Source organism: Suillus plorans, assembly GCF_016647745.1.
Source record: "Suillus plorans strain S12 chromosome Unknown HD556scaffold_94, whole genome shotgun sequence".
In the NCBI taxonomy this organism is placed as follows: Eukaryota; Fungi; Basidiomycota; class Agaricomycetes; order Boletales; family Suillaceae; genus Suillus; species Suillus plorans.
Genome location: NW_024537478.1, coordinates 57,941 through 76,670, shown reverse-complemented (window position 1 = coordinate 76,670; position 18,730 = coordinate 57,941). Strand labels below are relative to the sequence as shown.

Below are 18,730 nucleotides of genomic sequence, written 5' to 3'. Positions count from 1 at the left end.
AATCCAATCGATTGCGGTGATTATGTCCAATGCATTCGGTATTCCCCGTCTGGCGAACATCTTGCCATCGCGACATCCGGGATATCCAAATATGGAATCCAAACAGCAAGGAACAACTCAAAACCTTCCAGGCCCACGCTGCGTTCAATTCAGCATGGAATTACTCGCTTTCATGGGCGTCTGATGGCAGACGGTTGCTCACAGCGGGCTCCTATCTAGATCCCGCTATACGGGAGTGGGATACATCAACGTGGGAACAGGTCGGTCATGCCTACAATAATACTAGTCCTAGTAGTAAGGGCATCAATACCCTGGTCGTGAACCCTACTGGCACCCTTGTCGCCTCCACATCTTATGATCACTATGTCCGCCTCTGGCGGCTGTCGGATCGACGAATCATCGCCTCGTTCAAGCACTCTCATACAGTGTGCTGTGTCACCTTCTCCGCCGATGGCAAGTACATCCTCAGCGGAGGTCTTGACAAAAAGATCTCTCAGTGGGCAGTGCCATCGTTTGATTCCAAGGCATGTTTTAATCCTTCACTCTCGGCAATGCAAAAACCATATTTCCCGCAGATCCTCGACATGGACTCGACAACCCGCGATGCATGCATAAACGGGGACTTAGATACTGCTGAAGCACTGCTAACACAACAGATTGATGCTGACAATAACGACCACAACGCGTATGCCAATCGCTCATTTGTTAGGGCGCGAAAAGCAGACTGGGACCGCGCCCTCGATGATGCACTCAAGGTGAGATACGCTGTTGGACACCGCTATAACATAGGCTGAACTATGGTAATTTAGTCCGTTGCGATGCCCTCCTTGACAGGGTATCTCTCCAGCGGCATCGCATATTGCGGAAAACAGGAGTTCCAGGATGCAATGGAAGGGTTTAACCTTGCGACCATGTTCACGGATGGACATTCGAAGACCATCCTTCTTTTAATAAAGGCAGGTCAAATCTTTCTCCCATATTCCTGATTCATCACGGTTTTTAGGCCATTGCACTATTCAACGCAAAGCAACATCGCGAAGCAATACCCCGCATTCAACAGCCTCCAGACGCTTCTCCTAATGCTGATAGTCTTGCTTGCAGTATCGTGGAAGTAAGTTTTGCCGACTCAATCCAGTTCTCGTTTGATATTTATTAAAACTTTACATAAGGTTTATCTAGATAACTTGAGTGGCGCGGGTCGTAACGGAGATGCGGGAGATTTCGCTGTCAACACCATCGCTGGCTCATCTGAATCCGCCATTTGGTCTACCATTTGTTCTGAATATGAGGACCTTACTGTGGTGCGTGGATATGATGCAAGTGGAAATCCTGTCATTGCCTAATTCCGTGATCTATCCAGCTCTTCGGATGGGACCTCAAGTCAGTGTGGCAAATTGCAAACCAGAGACGGTGCGATGCACTCCTGCAGGCAGGTGGAATTAGAGAAGCCCTCGAATCGTACCGATATATAATGGATATGAGTGATGGAGCTACAAAAGCTAGCTGCCTTGCTTGGTCTACTGGCAAGTCTTCATCAATGTCATCGGGCCCATTTCTCACCTGCATTTTCACTCAGCATTCAAGCAAGCCTGCAGAGAGCGTTATGCTGCCAAAGGATTTACTAACATCATTGCAAGTGGAGATGCCGCCTTCGACGCGAACGATTATGACGAGGCTATTGAGCTATACTCGGCGGCAATCAACCTTGATTCAGCCAGCGATGCCATCTTCACAAACCGCAGTAAGGCAAAGTTGAAACAAAGGCTATGGGAGGATGCACTTCTCGATGCACAAGAGGTACGATGGCATCTATCATTTCGTAGTCAACGTTCATCTTGGTGATAGGTCATTAAACTCAGTCCCTCTAATGGATACCGAGTGAAGCATGCAGTGCTTCATGCCGCACAACACTATGATGAAGCTATCGAAGCCTTCCAAGTCATACTCTCAGAGTTGGACGATTCTACCGACGCGCGACAACAAGGTAAGCTTTGAACAACGCATCCTCAAGATGCTTGACCCTTTCTTTAGAGCTGCGTCAGCAGTATGTCTCTCGATCTGACGTAGAATTGAATCCAAAAAGTCATTCGTGCTCGCATGGAACACACCCCGATTCGTGTACTTGACACTTCCACTGGTCGCTTATGCGAACGAAAGGCACAAATAGAGGCCTTCGAGAGGAGCACGGAGTACAAGGAACTCCTATCATCAATAACGAAGCGCACGGACCTTCGAATGGAGCGCATCAAAGAGGTGGTGAAGAAGTACTTTAGTTATGTCATGTTGTCACATAGGTGGGAAGGGAAGGAGCCGCTACTGTGCGACATCCGGGGCAACAGCGTGTACGAGTTGGAGTCGGTCGGCAGCGTCGAGAAGTTGCAGCGGTTCTGCGAAACTGCTCGTGATGCTGGCTGCCGCTGGGCGTGGAGCGATACATGCTGCATAAACAAGGAAGACACCGTGGAGCTCCCAGAATCTATCACCTCCATGTTTCGCTGGTACCATCACTCAGCCCTCACAATCGTCTACCTATCTGACGTCTCGCCTTCGTCGGGATTTGGCGCACTCCTCCGCAGTGTCTGGATCACCCGAGGATGGACACTCCAAGAATTCCTGGCTCCCAACATAATTCTCTTCTACCGAAATGACTGGACCCCGTATCTTGATGATCACTCTAACAACCACAAAGAGTTTATCATGCAAGAGTTGGAGAGTGTTACGGGAATAGATTCACGGTTTCACGTCACCTTCCGTCCTGGAATGAAGGATCCCCGCGAGAAACTCGTATGGGCATCGAAGCGCTTCACAGAGAAGCCAGAAGACGTTGCATACTCATTATTTGGTATCTTCGGCGTTCACTTACCCGTAATCTATGGCGAGACCAAACAGAAGGCGCTCGGTCGGCTCTTGGAGAAGATTGTTGCCCAGTCGCGTGACATCAGCGTCCTGGACTGGGTTGGCAAATCATCCGAATTCAGTAGCTGTCTGCCAGCCGATATCACGTCGTACGGATCGACATTCTTGTTGCCACACCCGTCTGAAGATGAGATTCAGGACTCTATTGAGTTGCTGCAAGTCGCTGTGGATGGAACGGTGGCTTTAGAATTGTATGACAAGCTTAACGGCACAAACCACCCCGGTTTCTCAAACCAGCGGTTACATCTGCCTTGTATCATGTTCCGTGTCACTCAACTCAAGCGGAGGCGCCATCAACTTGAAGATGAAGAGATAGGTTTCACGTATGACCTGAAGGCAAGGGGGCTTCGTGACCTGCACATCACCACAGACAAAAGGCTGGTCCAGTTCTCGCCAGCAAGACCCACTGCACAGAAATTCTTACTCGTCCGTCCCTGGGACCGTCGTCTCCTCGAACTACCTGACTTTTCGGACGATACCGAAAGCATGGACGATTTATCCCCTCCCCCATCCCCGTCAGATCCGCATGGCGGGTTCTTTGAAGAGCACGAGCCGCTTGGTCCTGAACGAGCGTTACGATTGATTGCTCGCCTCAAACGGCCTTTCAGGGCATTCTTGCTAGCGCAGCAATACGGCGAACAATACACGAGAATCATATCAGAATATGATATCATTGCAGAAGTCGAAGAAACGACTTCCGAGTCTATTCGCGACATCATAGACTGCGTCAAGACAGTAGAGGTGGTGTAACTTTGAAGAATAAAGGAATTTTCAGATGCCCTTTCCTTGAACATTTCGGACGTTTCAAATCACTTACATATTTATATGTACATTCATATACCCCTTATATACCTCATGATGACCTTGGAGCGGCGATCTAACATCGTGATTCGCGCGAATGATTGAACGTGATCACCAGTATCTATAATAGCGAGTGAATCCCCTGCGCTGCGCATCATTTTCCGATATTGAGCTGACATTCACATCAATGGCACCATGCCAGATAACATGTGTAGGAGTGTCCATGCATCATTGGCCTGTGCTGGTGAGATGGAGTAGCAAGCTGCGGCGAAGAAGGTATTGAATGCAGGAGATAACACAGGCGACCGCGAGAAGTTTGGGCTTCAGCAGGTTGTAATATGAGGATCATATCGTCTTTGAGACTAGTTGCAAGATTAATGAAGCGAGAAAGAGCAGTAAGGGAGACACATTCACCTGAAGAGATGAATGGGGTCCACGTCTTACTAGGGTGTCTAAGGAAACACAAGGCAAGCCAATGGGGTGAAAAAATATAGAAACGCACGATATACGCACCTCTGCAGCCTAAAGAAAAATGCCCACAATCCCTCCAAAGTCTACCTCGACCGTGCTCCACATCTTCAGCATCCAGCAAGATGTCGAAGCTCGTTTCAAGCACCGCACGTACGTTGTTGAAGATCGTGAGAGCGGTGCAAGCGCAGTCGCGGGTTTTCCCGATAGACAACGTATGATGACAAGCTCGTATTGACAAGACGCTTGAGTTGTTTGTGGGACTTGAAGACAGGTGTTGTGTTGGAGAATACGGAGGGGATCGCGGCGAGATGCGGCCATTAGCAGTGTGCCGATAGTGAGGAGATTCCGAGGCTGTACCACGAAATTTAGTTGCATCTTGTGCACACAAGGATCTTGGGTGGGAGTCTGTTGGATGGAGAAGTGATATTGCAGTAAGCTATATACATGCGTTCGAAAGAGTAATAACGTGGTGATAAGCTGGAGTAGCTGCTAGATACGAAAAACAACGGTATTCATGCAGGATAGACAGTCAGACTCGAACGATGGAAAGCACGGACTGCTCGACTTGATGCAATGGGATACATTCTGGAAGCTGCGAAGACAAGAGTCGGACGCATGTATGCACTGCAGATGTGCATACTGTCGAGGACAGCGGGTATGACAATAGGGACGCTCAAAGTTGGGGGCGCTCAGGTCGCCCACGCCTACCGCCCACGCCTACGACCCCCCTTGGCTTACAACACCATCTCGTTTTGTACATATCCGTATTATATAATACTGTGTATGCTACGTTTTAGGTAGACCAAAGGGGTCATAGGCGTAGGCGGTAGGCGTGGGCGACCTGAGCGCCCCCAACTTTGAGCGTCCCTAATAGAGTGATAGAGGCGTGGGCACGAACAGCCTTACTATGTAGATGTCCTGGGCGTCTATTGAAATGAGGCAATTGTGAGGCACCATAAAACGCACCATACACCCCCTGCAGCTGAGAGAAAGAGACATAATCCCTCCAAAGTCTAGCCTCGTCCGTTATTCCATACCATCAACATCCAGTAAAATGTCGGAGCTCATTACAATCACCACTCCCCTGCGATGGTTCAAAGGCCATGAAGAACGCATAACTGGAGTCACAGTTTTCCCTGATAAACGTCGGATGGTTACGGGCTCGGAGGACACAACGCTTCGGTTGTGGGACTTAAAGACAGGTGTTGTTTGAAGAAAATGGAGGGCATCGCAAAGGGTGTGGAGATTGGCGGTATCACGAGATGGGCAATTGATAGCAAGTGGTGATACAAGGAGAGGTCATCGTCTGGCACGGAGAAACTGGCGAATTACTCACCAAAATCAAAGCACACTCATTTGGTCTCCTCGCTGGATTTTTCTCCCGATGGAACAGTGCTGGCCACTGGTTCATATTTGAAAAATGACGAAACTGTGGAATACCAAAACCTGGCAGCTGCAAGGAGATCCGATCGAGTGTCAATTTGTCACTGCGTACGGTATTCCGTCTGGAGAACTTCTTGCCATCGCAACAACAATATTCAAATTTACAATTCAGGCACGAGGAAACGTCGCAATTCAAGGGTCACAAATCAGGAAACTGTCACTCGCATGGACGCCCGATGGCACACGCCTTCTCACAGGCGGCAGTAAGATCCTACTATACGCGAATGGGATACAAAACCTGGAAGCAGGTCGGTGATCCTTGGACGGGCCACACTGACCACATCCAAGCCATTGCCATTCATCCTGCTGGCACACTCGTTGCATCCGCATCTAGTGACACATCGTCTCTGGCAGCTCTCAGATCGACAAACCATTGCCGTCTTCAAGCACTCACTCGCCAATACGCGTCACTTTCTCCGTGGACGGCAATCACATCTTCAGTGGAGGGACGATAAGATCTCAGAGTGGACAGTACCTCAGGGTATACATCCAAAGGCATGTTTCGTCTCTGACTCATATACCACAAATCGAGCATGCTTCTTGCAGACTATTGCCACCACAACAGTCCGCGATGCATGCAGAGAGAGACTTATCTACTGACGAAGAACTACTCATGCAAGATATCAATACCGATGCGAACAACCATACTCCCTACGTCCATCGCTCAAAGGCATGTTTCCGTTCTTGACTCATATATACCACAATTAGAGCATGTTTCGTGCAGATCCTAGCCATCACGACCTCCCGTATTGCATGTCTAAATGGAGACTTATCTACCGCCGAAGAACTACTCACTCAAGATATCAACACCAGTCCGAACAACCATACTTCCTACGCCCATCGGTCATTCGTCATGGCGCGAAAATACGACTGGGACGCGCCCTTCTGGACGCAATCAAGGTGAGAATCATCGCCGCCTTATACAGGACTAACTCGACGGTGACATAGTCCATCAGGATTCAGCCCTCATTGACGGGCTATATCTCCAAGGGTATTGCCCTCTGTGGAAAAGGCCGCGTCCTGGATGCGAGGGCAGCATTTGATGTTGCATCCATGTACACGGACCAGGATTCAGAAATCACTCATTTTCTGCTATTGATCAAGGTATGTTACATTTGCCTCGCATACTCTTCCCTCATCGCGTATTTCAGGCCATCGCGCTCTTCAATGCAGATCAACATGACGAGGCAAACCTGCTCCTCAAGAGCTCGCTACCGGTTGTCCGAATACCGATACTCTCGCATGTGATATCGTGCAAGTAAGTATCATCCATGCTTGGTCATCAACACTCATCTTTACAACTCGCACATTAGGCATATCTACACGTTCAACTCGGAATCAAAGCCTTGGATGGCGCACGTTACGACGAAGCCGCCGACCATTTCACTGCCGCTATCGACTCCAGCGATTATCATCGAATCGACATTCATGAAGTATATGAGATTTGGTGGTGGTACGTCAAGATGATGCATATGACGCTTTTCATAACTGAATCTTGTCCAGCTCTTTGGCTGGGACCTGAAGTCGTTGTGGCAAAAGGCACACCATAAACGGTGTGATGCACTCCTTCGGGCGGTAAACTCCAAGATGCCGTGAAATCATACCAACACATGATGACTTCAAGTGACGAAATCACCAAGCCGACTGCCTTGATTGGTCCAACGGCGAGTCTAGAACCAGTAATGTCGCGCAGGCGACAATCCTCACCTGTATTCTTCTCAGATTTCAAACAGGAATGCAGCGCACTCTGCGCTGCCAATGGAGAGGCTGCCTTCGCTGCAAGCGATTACGACAAGGCTATTGACCTATACTCGATGGCGATCGACCTGGATTCTGCATCCTGATATCTTCTTTGCACGTCGCAGCGAGGCAAAGTTAAGTAAAATGCTGTGGGAGGATGCGCTCCTCGACGCGCGAAAGGTGCGATGGCATCCACGTTTTCGTAGCTCATGTTGACTTCGGCGATGCATAGGTCACCGAACTCAATCCTTCGTCTCATGTTGGGTACCAGTTGTCACACTCAGCGCTGCGTGGCGCGCAACGTTACGATGAAGCCATCGAGGCCTTCACAATCATGTTGTCCAAGTTGGACGATGCTCCAGAAGTGCAGATACGAGGTAAGCCATGGAACATTACTACCTCGTCTCGAAACCTATCTTGTTCTGCAGATCTGCGTCAGCAGTACGTCCGTCCATCGGAAGCAGAAGACGCTATTCGAAGAGCGGTTTGGATTGAACTCAGCAACGCCCCCCTTCGTCTGCTCAACACCTCTACGGGATTTGTGCGACCGAGCAGCACAGCTAAACTCCTTCAAAACAAGTCCAGAGTACAAGGAGCTTTTGTCATCCATAACGAAGCGTTCGGATCTCGAAATGGAACGCATCAAGGAGGTGGTGGCGACGCACTTCCGTTGCGTTTTGCTATCACACAGGTGGGAAGAGACGGAGGTGCTGCTGCACCACATCCAAAATAAAGATGTGCGCGAGTTGAAGGACTTGGTGGCATCACGAAACTGCAGTCGTTCTGCAAAATCGCTCGTGATGCGGGGTATTTCTGGGCGTGGATGGATACATGCTGCATCGATAAGAGCAACAACGCGAGCTTGGAGAATCGGTCCAATCCATGTTCGTCTGGTACCGTCACTCGCGCTCACCATCGTCTACCTATCCGATGTCCCTCCTTCATCCCAACCCGGTGCACTGCGAGCAGTGTTTGGAACGAGCGGGATGGACCTTTCAAGAATTCGTCGCTCCGAAAGTCGTTAGATTTTATCAGAAGGATTGGTCGTTATATCTCGACGATCGCTCTCCAACCACAAAGAGTCCAGCAATCATGAAGGAGTTGGAGGGCGACGGGAATAGATGCACAGGCCCTGATCTCCTTCCGTCCAGGGATGAGAGATGCTAGACAGAAACTGCAATGGGCATCGAAGCGCGTCACCACTGTGCAGGAAGACACCGCGTACTCGTTATTTGGTATCTTCGACGTCCACCTACCTGTCATCTATGGCGAGAGGAAGCAGAGCGCGCTCGGCCGGCTCCTGCAGGATATCGTGTCTCGGTCGGGCGACATCACTTCCCTGGACTGGGTCGGACAATCGTCCGAGTTCAATAGTTGCCTTCCAGCCGACATCATCTCATATGCAACCCCGCCATACTCCCACCATCATTGTCTGAAGATGAGATTCAGACAGCGGTCTCTTCATTGCGAAACATTGTGCCTGTGGATGTAGCTTCGAAGTTGTATAACATGCTCGAGAACATGAATACTCCGCTTTTCGCAAACTGCAGACTGCGTCTTCCTTGCATCGCATTCCATGTCACGGAAGTCAAACGGAGGCCTGCTCATGCTGCTCATTCCATATATGAAGTCAAAGCAGATGGGCTTCAGGACTTACTGATCACCACGGACAAGACACTAATTCAGTTCTCGCGCGCAAGACCCACTCGGCAGACATTCTTTCTTGTCCGTCCATGGGATCGTCGTCTCCTTGGGCTGCCTGATTTTTCAGAGCAGCTCACCTTTGCAGAAGAAGGGGAGAGCGTAGGATTGGTCCGAGTCCCGGTCTGGATTAGACGACACTGACGAGTCGTCCAGCAACTTACCTGGAGAAGAGGAGTTGTCAGTTGACTCGGATGTTCACTCACGATCATTGCGTTTGATGGTTCACCTTGGGCAGGCTTTCAGCGCACTTTTGGTAGCGCAACAACGCGTTGGAGAATACAAGAGGGTCGCGTTGGACCATAATATCATTGCGCAGATGAAACACCCGGCTTCGATTGACATTATGAACATCAGGACCCTAGACATATTGTAGCTGAATGGTTTTTTTACAAACCTCGACGATCACATTATCATAGCCTCATATATCAGACATACCCTGCAAATGACCCTCGCAAATACAAGATCTCAAAATTTGACATGTAGAGGCACCATCTACTCTCGAGGCGGGTTGCAAAGGACGATATCGTGGGTCTGCAGACTCGTATATGACTTTGAAGAGCTATTGTCACATCCTTGAATTAGCCAAAGACATGCAACTCACTGAATCAAGCGTAATCGGATTTACTACCCCGTAATTTGTGCCCTCGTACTCTATGTACCAAAGCCGCAGCTTGGGGCTCAGGCCGTGACAGGCCTGGGCTGGGCCCGGCCTATTTGGGCCCGGCTTGGGCCGGCCCAGGGCTTCAAGCTGGGCCTTGCACATCACTACTCCTTGCACCTGCCATGCTTTTGTGTTCCAGGGCTCCACCGTGGGATCCAATGAGCCTCTCGCTAGTAATGTGCTGTTTGGGAAAAAGTCGAGCGGCAATATCTGTTTGGAGTGAACTTGGATAGGCTGGGTGAGAGATTCGCCGTCTCTGTTCCAGGCGATGAGCTCCCCGGCGAGATCATCCATTTGTCATCTCTTGATTTTGCAACTTCTTGCAACGAGCACGACTTGCCGGGGAACTTGTGGGTGTCTTGATCCAAGTTTTAGAGGTGCGTATACCTGGCCTTTTGTGCTTCTTCACAGCCTCAACCTGCATCACTAGACGCTCAGGACACGAGGCACTCAGACGCCGCAAAGCTCAAGTATCTCTATCATTCTTATGGTTACAATACCGAGGTTTTGGACTAGTCATTTTGTTCCTGACTTGTTTTCTCCGAAAACTGGTCCCTGCCTTCAAGTTTCGGATGAAAGTGCGTGCCCTATGAGAGTCCAGGAAGTTTGGCCTCCCATGGGCACGCCGTTTCCGCTGGCAGGGGCCCCTTCTTTTCGCTGCAGGACAGTGTGCCCTGGTGGACTCATATGGCACAGTGTGATTTTAGTTGTTTTTACGATGACGGCACACGTTTCACGCTTACCCAATCCGATAGTATATTGCTCGGGTGTCTAATCCAGGTACCTCACGCGCTCATCTCCGTTCACGCCGGGTTCCTCGCTCCCCATAGACCTCCGCACACCGCCGACCACGACGAGCGCGCGTTATCTGGAGTTAGTGCCAAGCCTGCGTGCCCCAGGGCACAGACTCAATCATCCTCCCTGCCATGCCCACGACAACAAAGCAATTGAATGTATGGAATCCCAGAGTTCATTTCCTGCGGAATCGGGGACTGGCGCGACCGAGTGGCGGTGGTAAGCTAAGTAGTCAGATCACCGCGTGCGTGCTTATCAAACAGCGTAGTAAGCCAAGTAGTCAGCCCATACACTATCGGCTCTTATTTGTGAAGACTGGCCTCAATATTTGGAACCATGTCACTATAAATCCAGGGCCAGCTTCGCTCTATTCATCCAGCTACCCCCCATGTCCATCCCTGCATTTGATTCCACCACCTACTCCATCTACACCCAATCACCCAATCCATCCTGGACGTATGGTCAGAGAGTCGACACCACTCCTGCTGGCAAAGACTGGATTGCAGGCGAATCTGCAGGGTGGAAAGTTTATAACACATCAGAAACGGACAAGATGTACGTACCCCTCGACCTGCTGTTCAGCCGCAATTGTGACCGCGATCGGCAGCGAGTTGTACAAGCTCTTGCTTTCAGGTATCGTACCATGCCCCATCGCATGCGTGTCCACAATCAGCGAGGATGGCGTCGAGAACCTGGCACCGTTCAGGTAAGACGCGCGTCCAGTTTGTGACGTGCTTCACATGCTTACATGGGTTGCGTCTACCAGTTGGTTTAACACAGTGAGCAATACAACAGACAATATGTCTCTTTACATGATGGTTCAATAACCTCTTGCAATAGGTCACGAACTACCCGCCTGTCATCTCATTCGCAATCAACAACAACCCTGCGGCGGGCCGCCTTAAAGACACGGTAACGAACGTGAAGAACGGCCAAGGATTCACCGTGAACATCATCAGCGAGGCATTCGTCGAGAATGCAAATGCAACTGCTATAAACGCTCCTCCCGGCTTCGACGAGTGGACTCTCAGTGGTTTGACAAAGGAGAAATGCGTACGCGTGCGCGTTCATGATACGATACATGCGCTGACGACGTGCTCAGGTGCAAGTAAAAGCCTCCCGCATCAAGGAAAGCGCCTTTAGCATGGAATGCGAGGTATTTCATTTCACGTCAAGCCCGCTCGTTCGCTGACAACGTCGCCTCCCACCAGCTCTACCAATCAATAGATATCACTCACCCAGTCACAGGCGAGCACACCGGCACGCTCATCCTCGCGCACGTCAAGTACATCCACGCCCGCAAAGACGTGCTCACAGACAAAGGTGTCATCGACCTCGCAAAGTTCAAGCCCGTCGCGTGTTTGGGAGACATCTCGTATGCCCGGGTTGGAGATGCATACAGGATCGCCCGTCCATCATGGGCGCAGGAGGAGGCGAAGATACAGGAAGCGTTGACGACTCGTGCGTCTCTGTGAAATAGAATGAAGGAGGCATTTTTTGGTAAGATATACTATAGATTATTGGTGCAATAGTATAGTAGTAATAGATAATTAATGCGTGATCGAGGATTTCCTATCCCTGAGCTGGTAGACCTTCCTTACGCGCTGTTCGACTTTCAAGATAGACAACAAGTATGGGGAATTAGGATGCTAACGATACGGCGCACCCATCATTGCGCCTGATTCGTAGTAGCATGAGATTATTATTGCGAGACGATTTATACGGACCGTCTTGGTGTAGGAAGGGGAGTCAGCACATCTCGCTCTGATAGGTCGTGGATACAGCGGGAAATCCAGCTCCGGTGCTTGGTTTTATTAAGTACAAGTTGGAATGTGGACCAACCCTAGCCACGTCGCACTCTGAAGATATTTAAGACCTTGAAATACACCAGGGATTCGGGAAATCCAATGGAAACGTGTAAAGACGCTTAGGGGCTGTGTCCATATATGACCCAGTCAGGTAGCGGTTGAATGTCTTCCGCGGTGCATGGGGGTAGCACTGATCAATAAAATGATGCTGAAAGAGGACGTTGCGCCTGCAGACATATCTGCGAATGAAGCGTAATCTACCGTAGACTCACACTTCCGTGACGAAATGATACCCGGCATCGCGGCACGCCTTCCTTCGATCTATTTTGGAATGATCACCCTTGAGCGTCTGATAAGACAAGGGAATTACTACGGACGAGAATGATTGTGTGTAACGTGGAGCAAGACATCCACCTGCTTACAGCAAGCCTACTTCAACGGTGCTCAACACCATCAATATCCGACTGAATGGCAGAAGGAGTACAACCGTTCGTTCTGATTACCATACCTGTGGGAGCTTTCGAAGCTCGTGAATGCGCCGTATCTGCAACCGCAGTCCCCGATACTCGCGAATGTGCTGTATCTGTAGCTGCAGTCTTCCCCGATAGACGACGTATGGTGACCGGCTTGGGAGATCGTACGCTTTGTTTGTGGGACTTGAAGACTGGTGTTATGTTGAAGAAAATGAGGGGCATCGTACCTCGGTGGGGGCAGTGGCAGTATCAGAAATGGGCAGTTGATAGCAAGCGGTGATGCTAACGGAGAGCTCATTGCGTGGGACGGCAACACCGGTGATTCTCACTCAACCTCAAATTCCACTCCAAACAAATCGTGTCGCTGGACTTTTCTCCAACCGGCCCAGTACTAGCGAGTGGTTCATGGGACACCACGACAGGGCTCTGGAGCACAGAAACATGGCAGATGCAAGGGAATGCAATCGATTGTAGTGATTGTGTTCATTGTGTTCGGCATTCCCCGTCTGGAGAATATCTCGCCATCGCAACATCCTGGGATTTCAATATGGACTACAGGCAAGAGGGAATGCATCTCACAGTTAGAGAGTGACGCTGTGTCCAATCCAGCCTGGAATTATTCACTTGCGTGGACACCTGATGGTACACGGTTGCTCTCAGGCTCTAATCCAGATCCCACCATACAGGAGTGGGATACATCAACGTGGGAGCAAGTCGGTGATCCTGGAAGGGCCATACTGTGATCAACGCTATTACTGGGGACCCCACAGATAGCTTCGGAGCCTCTGCGTCCATGGACCACCCCCGACTCCAGCGCTTGTTGGATCGACGAACCATCGCCATTTTCAAGCACTCTGATGGCGTGTACTCTAACACCCACTCCACGTATGGCAAGCATATCCATGGTGAAGGTAAAGATAGGAAGTCATTGGATCGGCATTCGCCAATGTTGGAAGACTCTTTGGTCGATTCCAAGGTATGTTTTTACCATCGGCTTTTATCGCGGAATGTAAACATGCTTTACACAGATCCTCGTTATGAACACAGCAACCCCAATGCATGTATAACTGGGGACTTGCACGCTGCTGAAGCGCTGCTAACGCAACAGATTGACGCTGACTGCAACGATCATCACGCCTATGCCAATCGTTCATTTGTTAGGGCGCGAAAAGCCGACTGGGACCATGCGCTTGATGATGCACTCAAGGTGAAATACACTCTCCCATCACGATCCCTTAAGGCTAACTCACTTGATGGTGGCATAGTCCATCGGCATTCAGGATTCCTTGTCAGGCTATATTTCCAAGGGTATCGCCCTCTGCGCAAAACTGCAAGCCCAGGACGCGATGGATGCATTTGACCTCGCGTCCATGTTTACGAACGAATATTCAAAGACTACTCATATCCTCCTCCTCCTGCTCAAGGCACGTCGATATTTTTCCATGTTTCACCTTGCTTCATTAAGTTCAGGCAATTGCTTATTTCAATGCAAATCAACACGAGCACGCCATCATGCACATCCAAAGGTTGGCTAATGTTTGTCCCAAGGCAGACATTCCTGTCTGTCATATCGTGGAAGTGAGTGTCGTGCACTCTCAGACTCACGGTCGTTGACACTGAACTTTTTGAACTTTCAATATCAGGCGTACCTACGTCTCCAACTGGGGATCGACGCCTTTGATGGTGCCTATGAAAACGAAGCTGATGAACACTTCGCTGTCATTATCAATACCATCGCTTCCACCTCTCAGTCAGCCATTCATTCTACATATGAGGACTTTGTCGTGGTATGTTGATACAATGCAACCGAAAAACTTGATGTTCAACTCCGCGATCTGTCTAGCTCTTTGGATGGAACCTCAAGGAACTGTGGCAAATTGCAAGCCAGAGACGGTGCGATGCACTCCTCCGCGCAGGTATGCCTCGAGAAGCCCATGAATCGTATCGATATATGATGGATATGAGCGACGAAGCGACCAAGGCTAGCTGTCTTGATTGGTCCACTGGCAAGTCTTCAGTCATATCACTAGACTACAGTTCTCACCCACATTTAACATAGTTTTCAAGCAAAAATGTAGTGCACTTTATGCTGTCGATGGAGATACTGCTGCCCTTACGGCGAGCGGAGATACTGCACTCGATGCTAACAATTACGACAAAGCTATTGAGCTATACTCGGCGTCAATCGACTTGGATTCTGCAACCGAAGCTATCTTTGCAAACCGCAGTAAGGCCAGGTTGGCAAAACTGCTATGGGAGGATGCACTCCTCGATGCGCAAAAGGTACAATTACATATCTTACTCCATAGCTTATGCTCATTTTGGTAATACCTAGGTTGTCGAACTCAACCCTTCCTCTTATCTCGGATACAAGTTAATACACGCGGCATTGCATGGTGCACAACGCTATGATGAAGCCATCGAGGCTTTCCAAGTCATGCTATCCAAGTTGGATAATTCTGCCGACCCTCAGCTACGAGGTATGCCCCGAAAAACACACATACCTTCAAACAGTTGAACATTTCCACAGATCTGCGCCAACAGCATGTCAGTCCATCCGAAGTCGAGGATGTGATTAGGATGGCCATTTTTGTAGAACTTTCAAACGCCCCACTTCGTCTACTTCACATATCCGCTGGTCGTTTATACAATCGATTTGCACAGATAAATGCCTTCCAGACAAGCGTGGAGTGCAAGGAGCTTCTGTCGTCCACAACGAAGCGTGCAGATCTCCATACAGAGCGCATCCGAGGTGTGGTGGCGATGTACTTCCGCTATGTCATGCTATCGCATAGGTGGGAAAAGACGGAGGCGCTGCTGCACCACATCCAGGACAAAGTGGTGTACGAGTTGGATGGACTCGGTGGCACCGCAAAACTGCAGTCATTTTGCAAAATCGCTCGTGATGCGGGGTATTTTTGGGCATGGATGGATACATGCTGCATCGACAAAGCAAACAATGTCGAGCTTCAAGAATCGGTCAACTCCATGTTTATCTGGTATCGCCATTCAGCGCTTACAATGGTCTATCTCGCGGATGTTCCGCCTTCATCGAAACCGGGCGCACTGGCAAACAGCATATGGAACACGCGAGGATGGACCCTACCGGAATTCCTCGCCTCGAAAGTCATTCACTTCTACCAAAGTGATTGGACCCCGTATCTCGACGACCGCTCTCCCAATCACAAGGAGTCTCCCGCAATCATGCAGGAGTTGGAGGATGTGACGGGCATAGATGCACGAGCCCTCACCACATTCCGACCGGGGATGAGAGACGCTCGAGAGATGTTGCAATGGGCATCAAAACGTGGCACCACGATACAGGAAGACATCGCGTACTCGTTGTTTGGTACCTTCGGCGTCCACCTGCCTGTCATCTATGGCGAGAAGAAGCAAAATGCGCTCGGGAGGCTTCTGCAAGAGATCGTGGCTAGATCGGGCGACATCACTTCCCTGGACTGGGTCGGACAATCGTCCGAGTTCAATAGTTGCCTTCCAGCCGACATCATCTCATATGCGACCCCACGATACTCCCTACCATTGTCTGAAGATGAGATTCAGGCAGCAGTCTCTTCGTTGCGAAACATTGTGCCTGTGGATTCAGCTTGGAAGTTGTATGACCTACTCGAGAACATGAATGTTCCGCTCTTCGCAAACTGCAGACTCCGTCTGCCTTGCATCACATTCCGTGTCACGGAAGTCAGACGCATGCGGGGTCGCGTTGCTCATTCCACATATGGAGTGAAAGCAGATGGGCTTCAAGACTTGCTGATCACCACGGACCAGACCCTAATTCAATTCTCGCGCACAAGGTCCACTCAGCAGACGTTCTTTCTTGTCCGTCCATGGGACCGTCGTATCCTTGGGCTGCCTGATTTTTCAGAGCAACTCACTTTTGCAGACGAAGGGGAGAGCGTAGGGGATTGGTCCGAGTCCGAGTCTGGATCAGATGACACTGACAAATCGTCCAGCAACTCACCTGGAAAAGAGGAGTTGTCAGTTGACTCGGATGTTCACTCACGATCATTGCGTTTGATGGTTCACCTTGGGCAGGCTTTTAGCGCACTTTTGATAGCGCAGCAACACGTTGGAGAATACAAGAGGGTCGCGTCGGACCAATATATCATTGCGCAGGTGAAGGACCCGGCTTCGATTGACATTATGAACATCAGGACCCTAGACATATTGTAGCTGAATGGTTTTTTACAACACATCGACGATCACATTATCATAGTCTCATATATCATACATACCCTGCAAATGATCCTCGCAAATAAAGAATCCAAAATTTGACATGCAAAGGCACCATCTGCTCTCGTGGTTGCAGAGGACGATATCGTGTGTCTGCATTACAGTCAACATGTGGACTTGGACCGTGTCGAGTAACACATCCGGTTGTTTGGATTCGTGGCTATAGCGAAACCACATCCTGAAAGCACCTAAGTACATAGTTCGTTTGCAATGGAGCATACACGATTATTCGTATGCAGTGGCAGGCTGTAATCTAGTGTAAGTAAGGTGGGAATAAGTTTTAATTTGCGGAGCAAGTGAGATTATAATATTATAAGCAATGTGTGAATTCGCTGATGACTTGTGGAGTAAGTACCCTCCAGTACCCTTTGGTAGAGGCCACTCGAAGACCATTTCATCAAAAGCTCATAAGCTCAGCTGAAGATATAGCCTACTCCCATTCATTGAGCCTGCTGCAAGTATGTGCTTTAAAGGCATAGTGTCATAGTGATATGGGCGTCTGATAAGACAAAGCGTGACCTGTTTTGTACTTAGTCTGTGCCTCGGCCGAATGGTGTCGAAGCACCGCACACACGACAAATTAGCGCTGTGAAATATGATAAAAACGGGAGTTGTTTAACGTAAAGCTTCACAAGGCCCATCAAGAAAGTCCCTACAGAAAGTCCACCCCGGCGCTTAGTCGTGCTCACCATTAACCTCGAACTGAATGGTGGATGTAGCTCAATCCATCATCCAAATGACCACGCCAGTTCGAGTGGCTGCAGCTCACGAACACACTATATATGCAGTTGCAGTCTTTCCCGATGGGCGACGTGTAGTAACGCCTTGGGAGATAATACACTTCGGCTGTGGGACTTGAAAGACGATGGTGCGGTGAAGAAAATGGAAGGTCATCGCGGCTGGGTATGGGCAGTTGCGGTATCACGAGACGAAAGATTTATAGCAAGCGGTGATCACAACGGAGAACTCATCATCTGGAACGTCGACACTGGTGAATCGCTCACCCAAATCATCAAAGCCCATTCCGCAGCAATCCACTCGCTGGACTTTTCTCAATGGAAATGCACTGGCAACTGGTTCAGTAGACAAAGCTACAAAGTTGTGGAGTACAAAGTCGTGGAAGCAGCAAGCTGAAATCCAATCGATTGCGGTGATTATGTCCACTGCATTCGGTATTCGCCGTCTGGAGAACATCTTGCCATCGCAACATCCGGGGATGTTCAAATATGGAATCCAAACAGCAAGGAACAACTCAAAACCTTCAAGGCTCACGCTGCGTTCAATTCAGCATGGAATTACTCGCTTTCATGGGCGCCTGATGGCAGAAGGTTGCTCACAGCGGGCTCCTATCTAGATCCCACTATACGGGAGTGGAATACATCAACGTGGGAAGAGATTGGTCATCCATGCAATAGTACTAAGGGCATCAATACCCTGGCTGTGAACCCTACTGGCACCCTCGTCGCCTCCACGTCTTATGATCGCCATGTCCGCCTCTGGCGACTGTCGGATCGGCGAATTGTCGCCTCATTCAAGCACTCTCATACAGTGCGCTGTGTCACCTTCTCCACGATGGCAAGTACATCCTCAGCGGAGGTTTTGATAAAAAGATCTCGCAGTGGGCAGTGCCCTCGTATGATTCCAAGGCATGTTTTGATTCTTCACTC

General features: G+C 49.7%; 6 protein-coding genes across 6 annotated transcripts; 5 read left to right on the top strand and 1 right to left on the bottom strand.

The window, feature by feature from the left end:
• Window positions 1-29: 29 nt before the first annotated feature.
• Window positions 30-3,732, top strand: HD556DRAFT_1531102 (uncharacterized protein; the record flags this gene model as incomplete). Its single annotated transcript, XM_041309482.1, has 8 exons — window positions 30-755; window positions 1,004-1,111; window positions 1,170-1,301; window positions 1,361-1,539; window positions 1,596-1,797; window positions 1,846-1,984; window positions 2,032-2,037; window positions 2,084-3,732. 8 exons carry the CDS (start codon window positions 30-32, stop codon window positions 3,664-3,666), a joined length of 3,075 nt encoding a protein of 1,024 aa, XP_041153774.1. The 3' UTR covers window positions 3,667-3,732.
• Window positions 3,733-4,485: 753 nt separating this feature from the next.
• HD556DRAFT_1416224 (uncharacterized protein) lies at window positions 4,486-5,274 on the bottom strand. The gene is made up of 3 exons (XM_041304326.1): window positions 5,136-5,274; window positions 5,064-5,088; window positions 4,486-4,857 (listed from the first exon to the last, which is right to left on the bottom strand). The coding sequence occupies exons 1-3, from the start codon at window positions 5,185-5,187 to the stop codon at window positions 4,701-4,703; spliced, it is 234 nt and encodes a 77-aa protein (XP_041153773.1). The 5' UTR covers window positions 5,188-5,274; the 3' UTR covers window positions 4,486-4,700.
• Window positions 5,275-6,202: 928 nt separating this feature from the next.
• HD556DRAFT_1507336 (uncharacterized protein) lies at window positions 6,203-8,396 on the top strand (the record flags this gene model as incomplete). The annotated part of the gene is made up of 9 exons (XM_041309049.1): window positions 6,203-6,286; window positions 6,356-6,531; window positions 6,588-6,735; window positions 6,783-6,875; window positions 6,945-7,084; window positions 7,365-7,551; window positions 7,604-7,748; window positions 7,800-7,855; window positions 7,932-8,396. 9 exons carry the CDS (start codon window positions 6,203-6,205, stop codon window positions 8,394-8,396), a joined length of 1,494 nt encoding a protein of 497 aa, XP_041153772.1.
• Window positions 8,397-8,865: 469 nt separating this feature from the next.
• On the top strand, window positions 8,866-9,515 carry HD556DRAFT_1416151 (uncharacterized protein; the record flags this gene model as incomplete). Its single annotated transcript, XM_041304325.1, has 2 exons — window positions 8,866-9,195; window positions 9,221-9,515. Coding segments are annotated over 2 exons (558 nt in total), but the record flags the coding sequence as incomplete, so codon positions are not given.
• Window positions 9,516-10,830: 1,315 nt separating this feature from the next.
• On the top strand, window positions 10,831-12,163 carry HD556DRAFT_1060248 (uncharacterized protein). Its single transcript, XM_041296040.1, has 6 exons — window positions 10,831-11,086; window positions 11,139-11,237; window positions 11,298-11,310; window positions 11,372-11,584; window positions 11,634-11,687; window positions 11,743-12,163. The coding sequence occupies exons 1-6, from the start codon at window positions 10,920-10,922 to the stop codon at window positions 12,004-12,006; spliced, it is 810 nt and encodes a 269-aa protein (XP_041153770.1). The 5' UTR covers window positions 10,831-10,919; the 3' UTR covers window positions 12,007-12,163.
• Window positions 12,164-14,131: 1,968 nt separating this feature from the next.
• On the top strand, window positions 14,132-17,119 carry HD556DRAFT_1060158 (uncharacterized protein). The gene is made up of 6 exons (XM_041296039.1): window positions 14,132-14,390; window positions 14,456-14,599; window positions 14,656-14,818; window positions 14,872-15,095; window positions 15,148-15,292; window positions 15,343-17,119. Exons 1-6 carry the CDS (start codon window positions 14,325-14,327, stop codon window positions 17,001-17,003), a joined length of 2,403 nt encoding a protein of 800 aa, XP_041153769.1. The 5' UTR covers window positions 14,132-14,324; the 3' UTR covers window positions 17,004-17,119.
• The last annotated feature ends 1,611 nt before the right edge of the window (window positions 17,120-18,730 follow it).